At 40.6% G+C, this 20,863-nt stretch overlaps 1 protein-coding gene across 1 annotated transcript in view; it reads right to left on the reverse strand.

Annotated features, from left to right (window-relative positions):
- The window catches only part of Ctnna1 (catenin alpha 1), a 191,732-nt gene that overhangs the window by 49,842 nt on the left and 121,027 nt on the right, over positions 1–20,863 (reverse strand). The window contains exon 8 of the mRNA XM_045132282.1: positions 1,424–1,504. Coding sequence (XP_044988217.1) covers positions 1,424–1,504 — 81 coding nt within the window. The remainder of the gene's footprint in view (positions 1–1,423; positions 1,505–20,863) is intronic.

Below are 20,863 nucleotides of genomic sequence, written 5' to 3' on the forward strand. Positions count from 1 at the left end.
CACAGGCATACTGGGAAGCCCACCACAGCTTCTGGCTTTTGTACATGGAACAGGGGATCCAAACTCAGCTACTCAGTTTCTGTAGCAAACATCTTATCCACTGAGCCACTTCCCCAGTTCTTAAGTCTTTTTTTTTTTTTTTTTTTTTAATGAGAGAAAGAATTGGTGTGCCAGGGCCTCCAGCCATTACAATCAAAACTCCAAATGCACCGGGCAGGGTGGTGCATGCCTTTAATCCCAGCACTCAGGAGGCAGAGGTAAGAGGATCGCTGTGAGTTCAAGGCCACCCTGAGAGTACATAGTGAATTCCAGGTCAGCCTGGGCTAGAGTGAGACACTACCTTGTGGTGGGGGGTAGGGAGAGGACAACTCCAGATACACGTGTCACCTTGTGCATGTGTCATGTCACGCGTCTGGCTTACGTGGGATCTGGGGAGCCAAACTTGGGTCCTTAGGCTTCACAGGCAAGTGTCTTAACTGCTAACCCATTAGATTTCAACACCTGACCAAGTCAATCCTAGCTGGTGGGTATTTTTTTGAGGGGAGAGGAGTTGTATTTGTGTGGTGTGCATGCATGTCTGTGTATATGCATGGTGGTATGTGTATGAGTGCATATGTGTGTGCACACGCATGTAGAGGCCAGAGGGCAAACTCAGGAGTAATTCTTATGAACACTACCCACCTTAATCCTTTGAGACAAGGTCTCCCATTGACCTGAACCTCATCAATTAACTAAATCAGACTAAATTAACTGGCCCATAAATTCTAGAAATTGGCCTGTCACATCACTACAGCTGAGATTATAGGTGTGTACCACTCCATCCAGCGTTTATGTGGGTACTGGGACATCAAACCCAGGTTCTCATGCTTACAGGGTAAGCCCTTTACTGACTGAACTATCTCACAAACCCTGTAATTTCTTTAAAGAATTAAACCCCAATTGTACTACGAATTCCTGATGGGATTATCTGTCATTAAAGGAACAGACTTTTTACATTTGCCAACATAGAAAATTTAGCATCCTCAACATTTCTATTGTATCATGTGAACTAGAAACACATCTGCACCATCGATCTAAGGGAACTAATTGCAAATGTGTAAACTGAATGGGGCAAGTCAATAAGTAAATGGAATTTCTATGTTTAATGTATGTAAACCAATATAACAAGACCCTTTGAGGTTATTCTCAAAGGTCCCCAAGTCAGTCTAAATTGATTCAATTAATTCCAGTGGGACCATATAATTCTGTCTTTCTGAGATTTTATTAAGATGCTTATGAGCAGCAGAACAGAGTAACTTTTCTATGAAAATTATCCTTTCCCCTAATTAAAAAAAATTAGCCCAGTATTTATTAGGATTTTAATCAAAACCATAAAATTGAGCACTTAAGAAAAGCAATTAGCACCTTTTTTCCCCCAGCTTACCTGCCTACGCAAATCCCTGGTTTTCTTGGTCATTTTATCTATTGCAGAATTCAGTGCATCACTTCTTTCTTTACGCCCAGCCTAGATAAAAAGATGTACATTTTTGTAATTTACAATGAACCATAATAATAAGAGCAACACAATTTAGCAACACTGAGAAAACAGTACAACTTTTTGTTAGTCCAAGATTGAAAAACATGGGGAATGGGAATGTTTCTGGGCATCTTTATTAAAAAGATATGTAACCTTACGTCTCTAAGACTCCAAATTAGGTGATGACTGTGACTGAAGGAGTTTTACCAAAATAAGTGGAGCCAAAATACAAAGATATTTGAGGAGCAGAACATGTGTATGGGCTGGGCATGGTGGTGCACTCCTTTAATCCCAGCACTCGGGAGGCAGAGGTAGGAGGATCGCCCGTGAGTTCAAGGCCACCCTGACACTACAGAGTTAATTCCAGGTCAGCCTGGACCAGAGTAAGACCCTACCTCGAAAAACAAAAACAAAAACAAAAAAAAAAGAACATGTGTGGGGTGGTAAGGGTGTTTGGCTCACAAGCATGGGCAAGCATGCCTCAAGGCAAGAATTTACTTAGTTTGGTTTTAAAAATTAAATATGGCTGGATGTGTCCCAGGACAGTCTGGGGTACAAAGTACAAAGCCCTGTCTCAAAAGTGTTTTTTGTTTTGTTTTGTTTTGTTTTGTTTTGTTTTGTTTTGTTTTAGGTAGGGTTTTATTCTAGCTCAGGCTGACCTGAAATTCACTATGTAGGCTTAAGGTGGCCTTAAACTCATAGTGATTGAGGTGGTTTAATTCAGGTGACCTACCCCACCCACAAATTTAGGTATTCTGAATGCTAGGTTCCCAGCTGATAGAGATTTGGAAATTAACGCCTCCTGGAGGCAGTGTACGGTTTGGGCAGGCTTATGGGTATTACAGCCAGTGTCCCCTTGCCAGTGTTTGGCACTCTCTCCTGCTCCTGTTGTCCACCTTATGTTGGCCAGGGGGTGATGTCCACCCTTTCATGCCATCACTTTCCCTTGCCATCATGGAGCTTCCCCTCGAGTGTGTAAGCCAAAACAAGCCCATTTTTCCCCACAAGCTGCTCTTGGTTGGGTGATTTCTGCCAGCAATGCAAACCTGACTGCAACAGTGATCCTCCAAAGTGCTGGGATTAAATGTATGCACCACCACACCCAGTTTCAAAAGAAAATTTAAAAAACTATTTTAAAACTCGAGGTTCAGGGTTGGGGATGCCATGCTGTTGACAGAGTTCTTGCTTAGCATATACAAGGCTGAGTTCAATCCCTAGCACTACATAAAATGAGTATAAGTATGGTAGCACTTTGTCTATAATCGCAGCACTTGGGAAGTAGAGGCAGGATGGTTAGAAGTTCAAAGTCATCCTTAGATACACAGCTAGTTTAAAAAAAATTAAATAATACCAATTTCATTAATAAATCAGTTCACACTGAACCATAAGCAAGAACAAATTATACCTGATGTTGATTAACACCAAGATTTCAAGAATATCAAGAAGTGAAAGAAAGATGGTTCTTGGTACTAAAACAGTGTACACTAACATTTTTTTTTTTTTTTTGAGGTAGGGTCTTGCTCTAACCCTGGCTGACCTTGAATTCACTATACAGTCTCAGTATGACCTTGAAATCACAGCAATTTTCCTACCTCAGCCTCCTGAGTACTGAGATTAAAGGCATATGCCACCATGCCCAGCTAAATCAACAAATTTTAAAACTAAGATTACTGTGATCAGTCAGAATTACTGATGTATACTAATCCAGCTCATCTCAGACTGCTTTGTAAAATTACTTCAGTCATGTTTGTAGATTTTCTATACTAAGCTTAATGCAATTGTATTGCACAGAAAAGTACGTATTAGTCACCACCTACGAAACAATGAGCATTTCTTCAGCAGTCAGGGAGCTAAGATTTGCCTTAGCCAAATTCTAAGAAAAAACAAAATAGATGGAAACTGAAAAAAAAGGGATAAAGGTTATTATCCTAGGTACCTGGAATAAACTATGAAATATATGGTTTGCTTTCACAAAACAAATGTGCTTCCTTCAGTAAAGTATGCTAGTAATCACTGGAGAGATACAAAATGGACAAAAGAATTAACCCAATGTTCTGCTTTTGGAAGCTCTTGAGACATTTTTGTATGGTAATGCTGTCAGTTCGTAATACCAAAAGCAGATGAATGGGTAAAGATGAGATCTGGCTGTGTTTTACTACCTGCCTTTTATGTCATCTGTTATTATTATTTTTTTAATATTTGTATTTGAGAGAGACAAAGCCAGGGAGTAGATATGGACACACCAGGGACTCCTGCCACTGCAAACAAACTCTGGATGCAGGTACCACATTGTGAATCTGGCTTCAAATGTGTATTTGGAAGTCAAACCTGGGTCAATCAGGCTTTGCAAGCAAGTGCCTTTAATCACTGAGCCATCTCTCCAGCCCTCATTTGTTATTTTATTTCATTTCTTGTTAAATGAGGATAATGCAACTTATTTCCATGCCTCCATCTCTATGGACTGTTAGGGGAGAAAAAATAATAAAGAAGGGGGGGGTCTGGAGAGATGGCTTAGTGGTAAAGCACCTGCCTGCAATGCTCAAAGACCTCAGAATCCACATAAGCCAGATGCACAAGCTGATGTGTGGACAAGGTGGTACACATGTCTGGAGTTCAAACACAGTGGCTAGCAGCCCTGACATGCCAATTCTCTCTAATAAAAAAATAATCTATGTTATTTAACAGAGGGCAGGAAGGAGGTAAGATGAAACATACGAGTTAAAATTGAGGTGATATATTGATATAGTCACTGTGGTGGTTTGAGTTGGATCCCTATAAACAGGTGTTTTGATTGCTTGATACCCAGCAGATGGCAATGCAGGAGGTGGAGCCTTGCTGGAGGTGTACTGTTGGGGCAGGCATAGTGGTATGACAGAAAGCTCCCCTGGCCAAAGCTCTCCTGCTGTGGCAAAGGTGATGTCCAACTTCTGCTCATGCCATGCTTTCCCTTGCCACCATGAAGCTCCCCATCAAGACTATAATTAACACTTTCTTCCTATCAGGTGCTTTTGGTCCAATGCCTTGTCCCAGCAACAAGCAGGTAACTATAGTTTTCACTATCCAATCTAGTGAGGATTTCATTATCCATTCTCCCAGTTGCTTTGTAATGTCAATAAAATTAAGTGGTCCACTTAAACATGAATGCAGGAGTAGGGGTGCCCTCAACAAAAACGGATTCAGGCTCAAGGATTACTATCTACAAAAATAGTGTGACTTATTTAGAACTATCAGAAGGAAGTGTCTGACCTCATAAATGCTTCAATCTAGAAAATCTTAGCACATTCCTTATATTCAAGTACTTATAAGAAAATCCGTCCGTCCACCCCTCCCTCCCACTTTTTTTTTGGGGGGGGGGTGGTAGGGTCCTGCTCTAGCCCAGGCTGACCTAGAATTCACTATGGAGCCTCAGGCAGGCCTAGAACTCACAGTGATCCTCCTCCCTCCATCTACCAAGTGCTGGGATTAAAGGTATGTGCCACCATGCTCAGTGTAAGTCTCTCTAAGTAAACCAAATGTACTAAAATTTGTCGTTCATTCTAGTCCCATATGGAAGTGCTTATCAACCTGAATGAATGCCCAGGAATTTCTTCTATTTAGATGACAGGATTTACCTTCATATACATCAATTGACTTTAAAAAATATTTTTTTAATTTATTTTTATTTACTTATTAGAAATAGAGAGAGAGAGACACAGAATGGGCGCACCAGAGCCTCTAGCCACTATAAATAAACTCCAGACACATGCGCCACCATGTGCATCTGGCTTATGTGGGACGTGGAGAATAGAACCTGGATCCTTAGGCTTTGCAGGCCTTAACCACTAAGCCATCTCTACAGCCCTAAAAAAATATTTTATTTATTTATTTGACAGGGAAGGAGGGAGAGAATAGGCACACCAGGCCTCCAGCTGCTGTAAATGAACTCCAGACGCATGTGCCACCTTGTGCATCTGGCTTATGTGGGTCTTGAGGAAATGAACTTGGGTCCTTTGGCTTTGCAGGCATTGCTAAGCCATCCCAGGCCCATCAATTGACTTTTAAAGGTATTAATCACACAGGAAAATTCACTTCAAGATACAATGTTGCTCCATACAGTGAATCTGTTGATTCTGTCTTTACCAAACTACCCTAAAAGGCAGGCCTTTCTACTTACTATGGGAAATAGAAATTTATACCTCATTGATCGAGAGGAGGCAGTTCAGAAGCAGTTATTAACTAAACCTTTCCTCTTCTTCTTCTTCTTTTGTTTGTTTTTGTTTTCCAAGGTAGGGTCTCACTCTAGCTCAGGCTGACCTGGAATTCATGTAATCTCAGGGTGGCCTCGAATTCACAGCAATCCTCCTACCTCTGCCTCCCAAGTGCTGGGATTAAAGGCATGTGCCACCACACCAACTTTATTAACTAAACCTTTTAAGTTACACTAGACAAATCACCTTTAAGTCAATGAACTCCTATTTAAAAAACAAAACCAAACAATGCTTTAGTGGTGTAGCCAATAGTAAGTTGCCCCTACTCCAGTAAATGACCCCATGCTCATGCAAGCCGTCCTAATGTAACCCAGGTCACAAACACATACAAAAGCTTAAAAAAAAAAAAAAAAAGACATGAAAGTAGAAAGGCGATTAGTTGGGCCTTTGGTGGAAGGGGGAGTGTAATGAGGTAAATATGATCAAAATACTTTATATACATGTACGAAACTGTCAAAGATGAAAACAGAACAATAGTCCATGGGCTGGAGAGATGGCTCTGTGGCTAAGGCACTTGCCTGCAAAGACTAACAACCTGAGTTCAATTCCTAAGTACCCACATAAAACCAGATGCACAAAATAGCTCGTGCATCTGGAGTTTGTCCATTCTCTGTCTTCTATGTCTCTGTGCTGCAAATAAGTAAAAATATTAAAAAAGAATAGTCCAAACAACAAGTTTGTTTAAAAAAAAAAAAGTGTAACTTTTACTTAGTATTCTGTCCTGGCATTTTCTCATTAGGAACACCTATCATGGCCCTGTATGCTACAGAGTATTGTAGAATTAGATGTTGCTCTCAATCGTTTTCTCTCAGTAAAACCCCCTGTGAGAATTATGGTTAGTCAGGCACCTTCTAAGCATATGGAGTTCCAATCATTTAAAATGTAATAGGAGGCTGGAGAGATGGCTTAGCGGTTAAGGCACTTGCTAGCAAAGCCAAAGGACCCAAGTTCAATTCCCCAGTCAGTACCCATGTAAAGCCAGATGCACAAGGTGGCACATGCATCTGGAGTTTGTTTACAGTGGCTGGAGGCCCTGCTGTGTCCATCTCCCTCTATCCTGCCAACTAAATAATAGTAATTTTACACATACACAGCACTAACAACCTTAACACTGAGCTAGACAAAAAAGTAGAAAGCTTATTGTAAAATGTATTAGTCTTTTCAAAATTCAAGTTGCCATGAATTTTTTTGTTTACATTTATTATTTACAAGCGACAGACAGAGAGAAAGAGGCAGAGTGAGAGAGAGAGAGAGGAGAATGGGCATGCCAGGGTCTCCAGCCATTGCAAATGAACTCCAGATGCGTGCACCCCCTTGTGCATCTGGCTAATGTAGGCCCTGGGGAATGGAGCCTCGAACCAGGTCCTTAGGTTTCACAGGCAAGCGCTTAAACGCTAAGCCACCTCTCCGGCCCCATACCATGAATTTTTATTTGTAAAATAAATTCAAATGTAACATTAGGAAAGGCAATCCTGGATATTCAAGATGATTATCCCCTATTCAAATTACCGAATATCAGAAATTATTCTTATCTCAGCATTTTGGATTTTAGAATGTTTGCGTAGAATTTTTTGACAAAATATTTGGACTTTGGAGTGTTTTACATTTTAAGGTTTTGTTTTTTTAAAGTTTTCAGATTTGGAATGTTTAACTTGTATATGTATATGCTTGCTTAATTTTGATACATGTATCTGTGCCTGGGAGTGGCAAAAGACCTTTCTAAATAACGTTCAGTCATGTTTGAGCCTTCAGCATAAAGTTTCTCTTTAGCTAGTAGATACTAGCTGAGCCAAACACAGGCAAAGGAAACTAGTTGAGAAAGGCTTCACAACACAATTCTCACTGGAAAGAGCATTAAGAACCCTACACACCTTCCTTTGTTTGTAAACAGACTACTGTTTATCTAGACAAACTCCTGGCCTACTCCATATGATTGGAATGTGTATGACTAACAGTAATTCTTCTCATGGGGAGTTATAACCTGAGATAAAATAATTGAGAACAACATCTAACTCAAGAATACTCTGTATCATGCAAGGCCATGAGAGGTGTTCCTAATGACAAAATACCAGGACAGAATAAAAAAAGTTTTACAAAGGAAGAAGTTAACATACAACTCTTTGACTCCATTCCAATACTTGCTATTTGGAAAGGATGAAATATATATATTTTAATATTTCATCTTTATTTATTTGACAGAGGAAGAGGGAGGGAGAGAGAATAGGTGTGCCAGGGCCTCCAGCCACTGTAGATGAACTCGAGGCATGCGCCCCCTTGTGCATCTGGCTAATGTGGGTCCTTTGGCTTTGCAGGCAAATGCCGTAACCACTAAGCTATCCCTCCAGCCCAGGATGAAATATATTTAATAGTCACAATGTGCGGGGTACAGTAGGATACACACATAGCCCTGCCATTGTTGGTGGCGTCACAAGGCACTTCCAGATCTGAAATGATAACGGTTCCCAAATAAACCTATAAATATCTACTCAACCTAACTAAACAAAAGAAACAGTCCATCACATTTACAGGAGGGAAATGTCCTAAGTTAAAAGATCTATAATGAGGGCTGGAGAGATTGCTTAATGGTCAAGCGCTCGCCTGTGAAGCCTAAGGACTGTGGTTCAAGGCTCCCCCAGTACCCACGTAAGCCAGATGCACAAGGGGCCCTGATACACCCATTCTCATTTATTCTTTTTCTCTCTGTTCCTCTTAAATAAATAAATAAAATAAACAAAAAAGATCTATAATAATCTCTTCCAGGCTCTTCAACCAGAAGGTTCCTTTTCCTTTTATTCTACATGCAATCCCTAAAAACCCCTGACCATTTGTCTTACCTTAATGACTACGGTCACTCTATCATTTTCCATGCTATGATCCACTCACCTAACATTCTGGTTCTCCAAACATGCCATGCTCTCTCATCTACCAGGAATATTCTCCTCTTCTTCAAATGCCTATCTTTTCGATGAGAGTCACTTCATTCTACAAGTTGCCACTGGCCTACCTAAGATGTAAGTTCAAGTTCAGTGTCTCTTCAGAGACACCCACAGCATGTATTTCCCATCAGAATCCTGTTCAAACCATACTTACAAATTTATTAAGAATTCAGCCAGGTGTGGTGGTACACACATTAAATCCTAGCACTCAGGAGACAGAGGTAGGAGGATAGCAATGAGTTCAAGGCCCCCTGTGACTATGTAGTAAATTCCAGGTCAGCATGAGCTAGAGCAAGACCTGACCTTAAAAAACCAAAAACCAAAATTTAAAAAAAAAAAAAAAATCCGCTGCTATAAGCCAGCTTAGTTAGCAACAGACAGGTTTTGAAAGATTTTTCTAGTGAGATTCTAGTGAGATGCTGCTGATGGGGATAGCAACACCTGTGCCTTGCTCATTGCTTATCTTCTACTGGACAAGTATGCAATGAGAAACCATTAGCCAATCAGAGGCATGTTTAAAAATTACAGGATTTAGTGGGTCGTCAGTATGGCAAATCGTCATCTGCTTTACTGTAATTAGTAAAAGTCCAAAACTTTTCAAAACAGTAACACCTACTGCCTTCTATTCTCATTTTAATCTAGAATAGTAAGGCTAGAGAGAAAGTATCCTGGGTTACTTTCTGGATTTTTAACGGATTAACCCTGGATATTTTAAAAGGAGACAAGAAAGCTTGTATTATTTGACAGAAAGCTCTAATTAGATATAATGCTTCCACTAGCCATCAAAAAATTGAAATTAAGCCAGATGTGGTGGCGCACACCTTTAATTCCAGCATTCGGGAAGCAGAAGTAGTAGGACTGCCGTGAGTTCGTGACACCCTGAGACTACATAGTGAATTCCAGGTCAGACTGAGCTAGAACAAGACCCTACCTCAAAATAAAAAAAAACAAGTTAGATACAATTAGTATTCAATTTAAGTCCTATGTCAGAATGGGAACGAAGCATCTTCCTCTCTCAAAAAAAAAAAAAAGAAAAGGTGGGGTAAGGGGGAGCAAAGAAGAGCAGGATGTTCAGGTACAAAGGTGAACCTAAGGCTATCATCCATACAGAATGCTTGCCCTACTTTAAACAGAGGCCTTTAGGAAATTTTTCAACTAAAGAAGTTTTCAGAAAAGAATGGGACTTTAGAGAGAATCTTAAGAAAAATGTTTGGAAACCTAAAGCAAATCCATCTACTAAAGAGTCAATTCATGTCACGAGTGGGACTGATGTGGGCTGGACAACATATTGTCATTGATATATGTTGGGCCTTGAGAGGCCCGGATGTGAGGCCTAGTGGAACTTTCTGAGCCTAGCTAAAGTTTGGCGACCTGTCTCTAGCCAGCTATGACTCAGCAGGACGCCTAATGGCCTTAGGCCTTGTTCTTCTGCATAGAAAGTTGGAGTTCTCTTGCACGTGCTTAGAACCAATCATCTCAAAAGTTGTGGTATGCTAATGGCCCTTACATCTCACCCCATCCTAAAATCCCCACCCTTGTTCTCAAAGCTATATAAGCACCTGCCTATTACAATAAAGTGAGTTCCTGCTTCAACAAGAATCCTGGCTCAGTGGTTTGTTCCTGGCCGTCAACACCCACCCTCCTCCTCAACCCCTTGGGAGGAAACAGCAGGCCTGGTCCTTCCTCAGTACTACCTGCCAGGGGAGCCCAGCAGATATACACTTACTCAGTAGCACAAGAAGCAATTTGCCCCCTAGGCTAGTAGGTTCCACAACCACTGGATATGTCACAGGAGCCACACTGGAAGCTTATGCAAAGCTCAAGCAGTTAAATTTATATAACTTCTAAATTTCTTTGAAAGAGAATTCTATCCTTAATTATAAGATCAGAATAGTTTCTAGCATTCCTAATGATATGTATATTTCATCCAAAATTGAAAAAAATGTAATGAATTCCAATGTTACATATACATTACCCCACTTTCATTCTCTTTCCTCTCACAGAGATCTTACTAATGAACATTACAGTTTGGGTGAGTGCTGGGATTAAAGGCGTGCCACCATTAACAAATACTATAAAACCTTTCAAACGACATGATTCACTTGAAGAAATATTTATAAAATATAGTAAAGTTAACTTCTTTATGTGCAAAAAAAAATTTTTAAAGAAAAGGGTGAACATGGGGAGTAGGAATAAGATATTCAGTTTATAGGAAACAAAAATGCTGATATCCATATAAAATTATGTTCAATCTTACTCATCTGTGAAGATCAAAGTGTGTGTGTGTGGGGGTGATAACTGATCAGATCCACAAAAATTTTGAGAATCTAATGGCTTCCGAGATGGTGTTAATGGCAAGGAAGAGTATTTACTGCATAATTACAGATTAGGGGAGGAGGATACAATGGCTTAAAACTCTCTGGAAGGCAATGTAACTATGTACATCAATTTAAAATATGCATATTCTATAGCCCAGGAGTTCCACTGCCAAAAACTTCTTTACCTTCTACATAAATTTGTCTAAGAATCAAAGACATTAAAAGGTTGCGAAAAAGACAAAAGCTAAAAAACAAGCTATGTGTCCATAAACTAGAGTACAACAACAAAAGAGGAAAACCATAAAGCCACTCAGACAGCAGATAAATAATGTAAACAGAAGGCAGAAGCTATATATATATGAACACACACGCAGACATATGGAACAAACATCAGGAGAGAAACTTCTCTTTTTCAAAAAAATATTTTATGGGCTGGAGAGATGGCTTAGCAGTTAAGGTGTTTGCCTGCAAAGCCAAAGGACCTCAGTTAGATTCCCCAGGACTCCCAAGGGGGAGCATGCACTTGGAGTTTGTTTGCAGTGGTTGGAGGCCCTGGCATGCCCATTCTCTCTCTGGACCCCCTTTCTCAAATAAATAAATACCAAATAAATAAGTGAAAATTATCTTATTATTTATTTGAGAGAATGTGAATGGGCACAGCAGGGCCTCTAGCCACTGCAAATGAACTCCAGATGTATGTGCCACCTTGTGCATCTGCCTTATAAGGGACTGGGGGATCAAACCTGGATTCTTAGGCTTCACAGGCAAGCACCTTAACTGTTAAGCTATCAGGAGAGAACCTTTTCTTATGGAAGGTAAATCCTACCTCACTGTGCTCCCTGAAGACTTAGTAAGACTTCTTTCAGCAATGTGCAAAACCAGAGATCAACATCTCAAAAGCAGATATGATGTTGACACTAATATAAGCCTTTCATAAGAAGAAATAATCTTTACAAAAGAAGAAATAATCTTGTACTCCTTGCCAAATTTTTGTTATTCATTCTTATTTGCTGTGATGTTATCATAGATTTATTTACATTTTACCTTAGGTACATGCCACCACCCTTTAACTCCAGAATCTAATGTAGATCAGTCATAGAGCACCTGCCTTTGCTAGTATATGCAAGGCCCGGGTTTGATCCCCAACACAAGCAAACCAAATTAATACAAATTAAACAAATACAAATCAAGTATTTCTTTAAACTAAGTTCTCAAAGAATGGTGCTAAAGGAGAAACAGGGAATACCAATATATATATGTATAATTTTTAAATTTTTTTATTTTTATTTATTTATTTGAGAGCAACAAAGAGAGAAAGAGGCAGATGGACAGAGCTAGAGAATGGGTGCACCAGGGCCTCCAGCCACTGCAAACAAACTCCAGACACGTGTGCCCCCTTGTGCATCTGGCTTACATGGGTACTGGGGAACTGAAACCTGGATCCTTAGGCTTCACAGGCAAGCATCTTAACCATTAAGCCATCTCTCCAGCTCTGTACTCCCCCCCTCTCCCTTTTTTGAGGTAGGGTCTCAGTGTAGCCTAGCATGACAGAATTCACTATGTAGTCTCAGAGATCAGCCTCCTAAGTGCTGGGATTAAAGGCGTGCGGAACCATGCCCAGCCTGTATATATTTTTTAAACAGGTAGTTAGACACAGAAGCCCAGAGGGAACAAGGAGATGCCATTCTGCCCACCCTGGCAAAACAGAAAATTGCTTCTCATCTTGTCTCTCCGAGATGGCTGACAGTGACCTGCCCAGCAGAAACTTCAGATCTTTCCTCAGCTCAGCATCTCTGGGTCACTACTCTTGAGTCCATGGACCAATCAGATCTTGGTCCTTCCCAAGTCAGCTCCTTGAATCCATGATGAGTCCCAATGATGAGGCTCACCTTGATTAGCTGTCTGATGTATATGAAGTAGATTGGGCCACTCCCACTCCTTGTCTTTTTGCCATTTGACTTGTCCTGCATAGTTGTGTGAGTCTGTCTCTCCTTCCCAGCCTGGAAGAGTACTCATGGTGGCCTGGGTGTTTTTCTGCTTGCCTTCTGTGTCATGCTTTGGGGTACCTTCTCACTTTTATTACATGTATGATTTTTCTTTGGTGTCTGAATCCTTCACTATTTTGTTGCTGTTTTTTCAAGGTAGGTTCTCACCCTAGCCCAGGCTGACCTGAAATTCACTATGTAGTCTCAGGGTGGCCTCAAACTCAAGGCAATCCTCCTACCTCTGCCTGCTGAGTGTGGGGTTAAAGGCTTGCGCCACCACACCTGGCATTTATTTTATTATTATTGTTGTTTCTTCACTATTTCTTTTTTTATTTTTATCTGAGAGCAACAGAGAGAGGGGGAAAGAGAGGGAGGGAGGGAGGGAGAGAGAGAGAGAATGGGCATGCCTGGGCTTCCAGCCATGGTAAATGAACTCCAGATGTATGTACCACCTTGTGCATCTGGCTTACATGGGTCCTGGGGAATCGAGTCTTGAACCAGGGTCCTTAGGCTTCACAGGCAAGTACTTAACCACTAAGCCATCTCACTGACCCTCTTCACTATTTCTTAATCCTCTTTGGTCTCTAACTTGAAGGGGCTTCTAGGTCCTGTCTTCCACATGCCCCAGCTTTTCCCTAGATACCAGTTGCCCCTAAATAAACTTCACAACTCCTAACTTATTCCTAAATAAACTAAATCATTTATCTTTTGAGTCCTTTTTGTCAATTCTTTGTAAAATAGGATAGGGACCCAAAAATTGGGGTTTACTACCTGCACAATAAAGGGTTTTTGTTGTTTTTCAAGGCCACCTAACGCTCCCAAAACAACATAGGCTATTTTAAGGTTGTCCCCAAGATGTTAACACGCTACTGCTGAAGACATTACATGCTTGGGCTGCAGAAAACAGAGCTGAGCTGGAGCCCCCCCCCCCCCCCCCCCCCCGCTGTTGATTAGCTGTCATAGTGCTGGAATTTGTTGGGAGATAAAGATCATCAACAATCTTAGCAAGCAGTAGACCCTGCAGGCCACACATCTGGTCAGCCAGGCCAGATGTGCCAATTGGTGCAATGATGGCATATCTGTTACGGGGGAAACCAACTTTTCTCTGCTTGGATTTGAGGCCTGCCTAGTATAGAAACCTTATCATAGCCCAGGGGTGGGGGAGGGTAGCTACTACAGTTGCTGGCATGAATGGATATATTATGTCCACAAAACTACCCTCTAAACATTTATGCTTATGCCCATATATTAATACTAATGTCTCTCCTGATCAGAGAAGCTTTTCTTTTTAGATGGCAGTGACCACTGGGGAGGCTCAAAACAAAAGTGCTTAGAAGTGACAGTGGAGTGTTCAGCACTAAGTAAGACATCTCTATCATACCCTCTAGTACTCAAGGACCATTTCAGATGAGCTTGCATAAGAGGTGGCCAGGGACAGAGAGAATTAAGTGGTTAAGTTAGTGGTTAAGGCATTGCTGGAGGCCATGGTGCACCTATTCTCTCTCTGCCTCTTTCTTTTTCAAATAAATAAAAAAAATTTCAAGTCTCTTTCTGACACCAGAAAATGCTATTTTTTTGCAAACTCAGGTGATTCCCCAGTTTCTGCTCCCCTCTGCAGTACCAGGGTTACAGCAGTATATGGCTACATTCAGCTGTTTACACAGGTTCTAGAGATGCAAACTCGGGCAGTGTCAGGCCCCCTAAGGCCTTCATACTTTACAGATGGCTCAACAATCCCTCTAGCCCATTGTTGTTTTAATGTCTACAGTACAAAAATGAAACATCTTAAACAACATCACGTTAAAATGGTAGTCTGGCCAAACATCTGCAAAATATTTCTTACCAAACATACCCAAACTCAGGTGTATCAACCCAACATTTATTTTATTTTTAGTTATTTATTTTGAGGTAGAATCTTGCTCTAGCCCAGGCTGACGTGGAATTCACTCTGTAGTCTCAGGGTAGCCTCTAACTCACGGCAATCCTCCTACCTCTGCTGCCCAAGTGCTGGGGTTAAAGGCATGTGCCATCAGGCCCAGGAAGATTTTATTTGTTGACTGATTTAATGGTTGGCTGACTGATGAATTCCTAGCACTGATCAGAGATTTAAATTTAACAGGAGGAAAATGGGCTATTGCATAATACTGGCCCTCAGTCTCTCAAGAGCATCAACTCCCAAAATACATATTTCTCCAAACTCCAAGTCATAAGGTAACAAATACAGCTCTGCTATTACTGTGCAAGCAGAATCCCTACCAACTGTTTTCACAATCAAGTTTACCAACAACAACAAAAATTTTTTAAAAATCTAAGCACAAGGCAACTGTGGGAAAAGAATCTAGGCAAAAAAATGGGCTGGTACAGAATGGGATAAAATCTTTGTCAGCTATACATCTGACAGGACTAATATCCAAAATATACAAAGAACTCAAAAAAAAAAAAAAACTTAATAAGAAATCAAACAGCCCAATTAAATGGGCTATAGAACTAAATAGAGTTCTCAAAAGAAGAAATGCAGATGGCATATAAACATCTAAAAAATGTTCTACATCCCTAGCCATAAAGGAAATGCAGATTAAAAAACTATGTGGAGATTCCATCTCACGCCTGTCAGATTGGCTACCATCATGAAAACAAATGACCATAAATGCTGGCAAGGATGTGGAAAAAGAGGAACTCTTATACACTGTTGATGGGAATGTAATCTAGTCCAGCCACTGTGGAAATCAATGTGGAGGTCCCTGAGACAGCTAAAAACAGATCTACCATATGATCCAGCTATAGCACTCCTAGGCATAAATCCTAAGGACTCATCTCAGAACCTTAGAGATACTTGCTCAACCATGTTTATTGCTGTTCTATTCACAAAAGCTATGGAACCAACCTAAATGTTCCTCAGCTGATGAGTGGATAATGAAGATGTGGCACATTCCCACAACGGAGTTCTATTCAGCAGTGAAGAAAAATGAAATTATGAAGTTTGCAGGAAAAATGGATGGATCTGGGAAGGTTTATACTTAGTAAGGTAACCTGGGCCCACAAAGCCAAAAGTCACATGTTCTCTCTCATATTTGGATCCTAGCTACAAATGATTGGACTTCTATGTGAGTAGGAATAAAACTCAATAGCAGAAAATGGGGAAAAACTGGAAGATTTTCCACTAAAATCAGCAAAAGACAAGGGTATCCACTGTCCCCACTTTTATTTAATATAGGACTGGAAGTCTTAGCCATAGCAATAAGGCAAGAGATGCACATAAAAAGGGATACAAATTGGAAAGGAAGAGATCAAGTTATCATTATTTGCAGATGACATGATTCTATACATAAAGGACCCTAAAGACTCTACTAGCAAACTGTTAAGAGCTGATCAAAACCTACAGCCATGTAGCAGGATACAAAATAAATACAAACAAATCAGTACACAGGACATGCTAATTCAGCAAGTTATTCCCATAGAGTGGCCAAGGAAGACACCGGACATCAATCTTTGACCTCCCCATACATGTGAATGCTCATATACATGAGCACCGCACCACACACACGCACGCACGCACACACACACACACGCATGCAAAACATACACAGCAAAGGGGAGGGATGCAATCTTGAAAATAAATCTTAAAACTTCAGCTTTGGAATAACTAAGCTGACTTCAGTGAGCACTGAAGACATCCTATGTGAAACATCTTTAAAAAAAACAGTACAGTAAGCAGCTAATGTGTGTAGTTGTTTCAGAAAACAAAGAATTCCTCTTTGTTCTAAAATAAACAAATGAACAAAAAAAAACAAAAAAAAAAAAACACCCCAAACTAAACTTACTCTATGTTGGCTCAATACAACATACACCCAAGTATATGATTGCCAACTAAGACCCAAAAAGGATCAAAGCAGATCCACAAAATCAAGTATCTCTATCCTAAAGTTACTATTCCTTTCTGGAAAAGGAAATTATATACATATCCCCACTGCTAGCAACAAGGTTTATCTCAACATGATACCCAAAGCCCTATGTGCAATACTCTGGTCCTGAGATATTAACTGTTAGGCTTGAACATAAATAAACAGTTGGGTTTTCAGGCCAGTGTGGTGGTGCACACCCTTTAATCCCAGCACTCAGAAGGCAGAGGTAGGAGAACTGCCATGAGTTCAAAGCCACCTTGAGACTACATAGTGAATTCCAGGTCAGCCTGGGCTATAGTGAGACCCTACCTCTAAAAAAAAAAAACAAAAAAAAAAGTTGGGATATGAAATTATCTACCACAAAATAGGAAGTTTGGGGACTGGGAAGATAGTTCTGTTGTTGGTAAAGTACTTGCCCTGTAAGCATGAGGAACATGAATTCAATCCCCAGTACCACATAAAAATGTTAGGTATGCCACACACCTATAATCCCAAGGCTAGGAAAGGGCAGACAGTTGGATCCTTAGAGCTCACTAATCAGCCAGTCTAGCCTAATTGGTGAAATCCAGATCAATGAGAGAACCTGAGCCAAGCGCGGTGGTGCACGCCTTTAATCCCAGCACTTGGGAGGAAGAGGTAGGGAGATTGCCATGAGTTGGAGGCCAGCCTGACAGTACAGCGAATCTCGGGGCAGTCTGGGCTAGATAGAGTGAAACCTTACCTTGAAAAACCAAATATAAAAAGCAGAGGATGTACCTAAGGAACAAAAAACATCTGAGGTAGTCTTTTGGTCTCAACACATATATAAACATATGGACATGACATGCACACACACAAACAGCATATGCATGTGAAATAAAAGAATAAATGAATAAATTAGAAAGTTTCATTTATTTATCTGTTTACTTGCTTCTCCATGTAGAGAAATGCCTCTCTAATCAGCCATATATATCGAAAGTAAAGTTATATGTGGAAGAGTCTACAAAACTATAGCCATCTAACCATAAGATGCCTTCATTTCCCAAAACCGTTTTTTTGGGAGAGATTAGATTTTTCTGCTCCTTTACCTAGATCATAAGCATCTGAAATTACAATTGAAGAAGATGATAAATATCACTTTTAGAAGTAATACTACGGTGTTAAATAAAAAACATTTATACACAGAATAAAGCTGCTCTAAGAAAAAAAAATCAAACAAAAATTTTAGTGTAGATTACAAATGAAGGTATCTGTATTTATAAAGACAGAGAGAATAATTTTAAAATACTTTATTTATTTATTTGACAGAGAAAGAGGGAGGGGAAAAGAGAGAATGGGCATGCCAGGGCCTCCAGTCACTGCAAACAAACTCCAGATGCACGCGCCCCCTTGTGCATCTGGCTAATGTGGGTCCTGGGGAATTGAACCTGGGTTCTTTGGCTTTGCAGGCAAATGCCTTAACCACTAAGCAATCCCTCCAGCCTGAGAAACACTAATTTTGATTCCACTAATGGGAAATGTATACTCTGATTTTAAAGCAAATATTTCTGTTTTCTTTGGGTCTTGTCTCAGCCTTTTGACCCCAAAAGTAGGCAGGTGGGACTGAGGAGATAGATCAGTGGTTAAAAATGCTTTCTTCCAAGCATGTAGGCATAGGTTCAATTCCCTAGCACCCAGCTGGATAAAGCAGTGCATGTATCTTTCTGTGATCCCAATGTACGTACAGCAATGAGTAGGAACCAGGAGAATCTAGAGGTGTGGCAAAAGTAAGAGAGATCCTATATCAAAAACAAGGTGGAAGGGAAAGGTGGGCCTCTGATCTTCATACATACACTCTGGCATCATGCATTTTCGTATTTATACATATGTGTGTGCACAAAAAGGTGATAAAGATATCTAATGACTTAGAATTGTGCTCTCTAGTCACTATGATGCAAGAGATAGGATTGCTCACTTTTGCAGGGACATGAAAAATTAATGACTTACTAGGTGTGTTGGCATGAACCTATGGTATTAGCTATTTGGGAAGCTGTGGCAAGAAGATCCTGAGTTCAAGACCAGCTTCAGCTATACAGTGAGCTTAAAGACAGCTTACGTAAAACCCTGTCTTTAAAAATAAACAAAAGCTACTGCTATTGCCTGACTGGGCAATTTTCCTTGCCCACAAGTCTGAAATGATAGTACTAAGATCATATAACTTAAATTATTTTAGTTCATTAGTATATTAGAAGGTCAAACAGACTGAAAACCAGAAAAGGCCTGGTGTGGTCACGCACACCTTTAATCCCAGCACTTGGGAGGCAGAGGTAGGGGGATTGCAAGTTCTAGGCCACCCTGAGACTACATAGTGACTTCTAAATCAGCCTGGACTAGAGCAAAACCCTACCTCAAACACACACACACACACACACACACACACACACACACACAAACACACACACACACCCCAGAAAAGAGCTAAGAGTCCAAGAGGAAGGAGGTACTTCCTCACATACAACATGCTCCTAAATCATGCTTCCTTCCTCTAGTCCACTTTGCATGTGTATGATATGCTTGCATGTGTGCCAGAAGAGGCTATGGGTTGAAGTAGGGTGTCTTCCTCTGTTGTTCTCCACCTTATTTTCTTGAGAAACGATCTCTCACTGAACCCAAAGCTCAGCTATTTGGCTAAACAAGCTAACCAAAAATCCCCACGGATCCTTCTATCTCTACCTCCCCAGTGCTAACATTATAGGTATGTGCCACCATGACACGCTATGGGTGTTGGAGGTCAGAACTTGGGTTCTACACAATAAGCACTTTACCCACTGAGTCATCTCTCAGCCCCAACATGTGCTGGATTGTTTTGTTTTGATCCAAGAATTAAAGTAGTCACTTGGAAGAATTTAACACAACTTCTGCATCACAAAGATTGTTTTCATCAGAGGATGGCTTGACTTCAATAAGACATTTACAACATCCTTCTTTTTGTTTAAGAGTATTAAGAGGAGCACACCTTTAATCCCAGCACACTTGGGAGGCAGAGGTAGAAGGATCACAGTGAGTTGGAGGCCACCCTGAGACTACATAGTAAATTCCAGGAGAGCTTGAGCTAGAGTGAAACCCTATCTCAAAAGTCCAAAAAAGTGACAGTACAAGGAGATTCTCAGCCTTAGGACTTTTAGGAGCAAACCACCATAAAGCAGTATCTCTAAAAACCTAGGGCAATACTTGGTAGGAATCTGATTAAAATTTATCTACAAGCAACAAAATTTTACAAGTTCATCTACATTCTCAGTAAAGAACACTAGAGTACAAAAAGGGACTATATAAAGGATCAAAGTCAATGAGGAAGCAGAAGGGTTGGAGTCTAAAACAGGACATGACTCTTTCCCTTCCTAAACCAGTATTATGGTAGTACAAGTGCAAATTCTTTCCTGAGAATGAGCAAAATCTTAGGGTCAACTGTGACTTGGGGATTTCTGCTTACCAGTCTGAGAGTACCTGTACAGCAACATCCCTTCTCTTCTCCCTTCACAGGTATCAGACAGACCTTGCAATCTGAAGACTCTACTGGCCCTCAGGACATTGCTGCTGCCTTTTCTCTCTTCTTTTTTACTTCCTAGGCATTACCCTCAATAAAACCCTTGAACTTACAAATCCATCCATGGACTGCTTTTAGAAGAATTTAAAATACGTATTTGCATTATTAGCATTTTCACAGTATCCTGAGGATGTGATCTTACAGTCTTTCTCGTTTTCTTTTAATATTTCATTTTTATTTATTTATTTGACAGAGAAAGAGGGGGAGAGAGAGAGAGAATATGAATGGGCACACCAGGGTCTCCAGTCACTGCAAACAAACTATAGATGTGTGTGGCCCCTTGTGCATCTGGCTAATGTGGGTCCTGGGGAACCAAACCTGGGTCCTTTGGCTTTGCAGGCAAACGCCTTAACAGCTAAGCCATCTCTCCAGCCCCCTTCCTACTCGTACTCCAGTA

The sequence above is a fragment of the Jaculus jaculus genome, chromosome 13 (genome assembly GCF_020740685.1).
Source record: "Jaculus jaculus isolate mJacJac1 chromosome 13, mJacJac1.mat.Y.cur, whole genome shotgun sequence".
NCBI lineage: Eukaryota > Metazoa > Chordata > Mammalia > Rodentia > Dipodidae > Jaculus > Jaculus jaculus.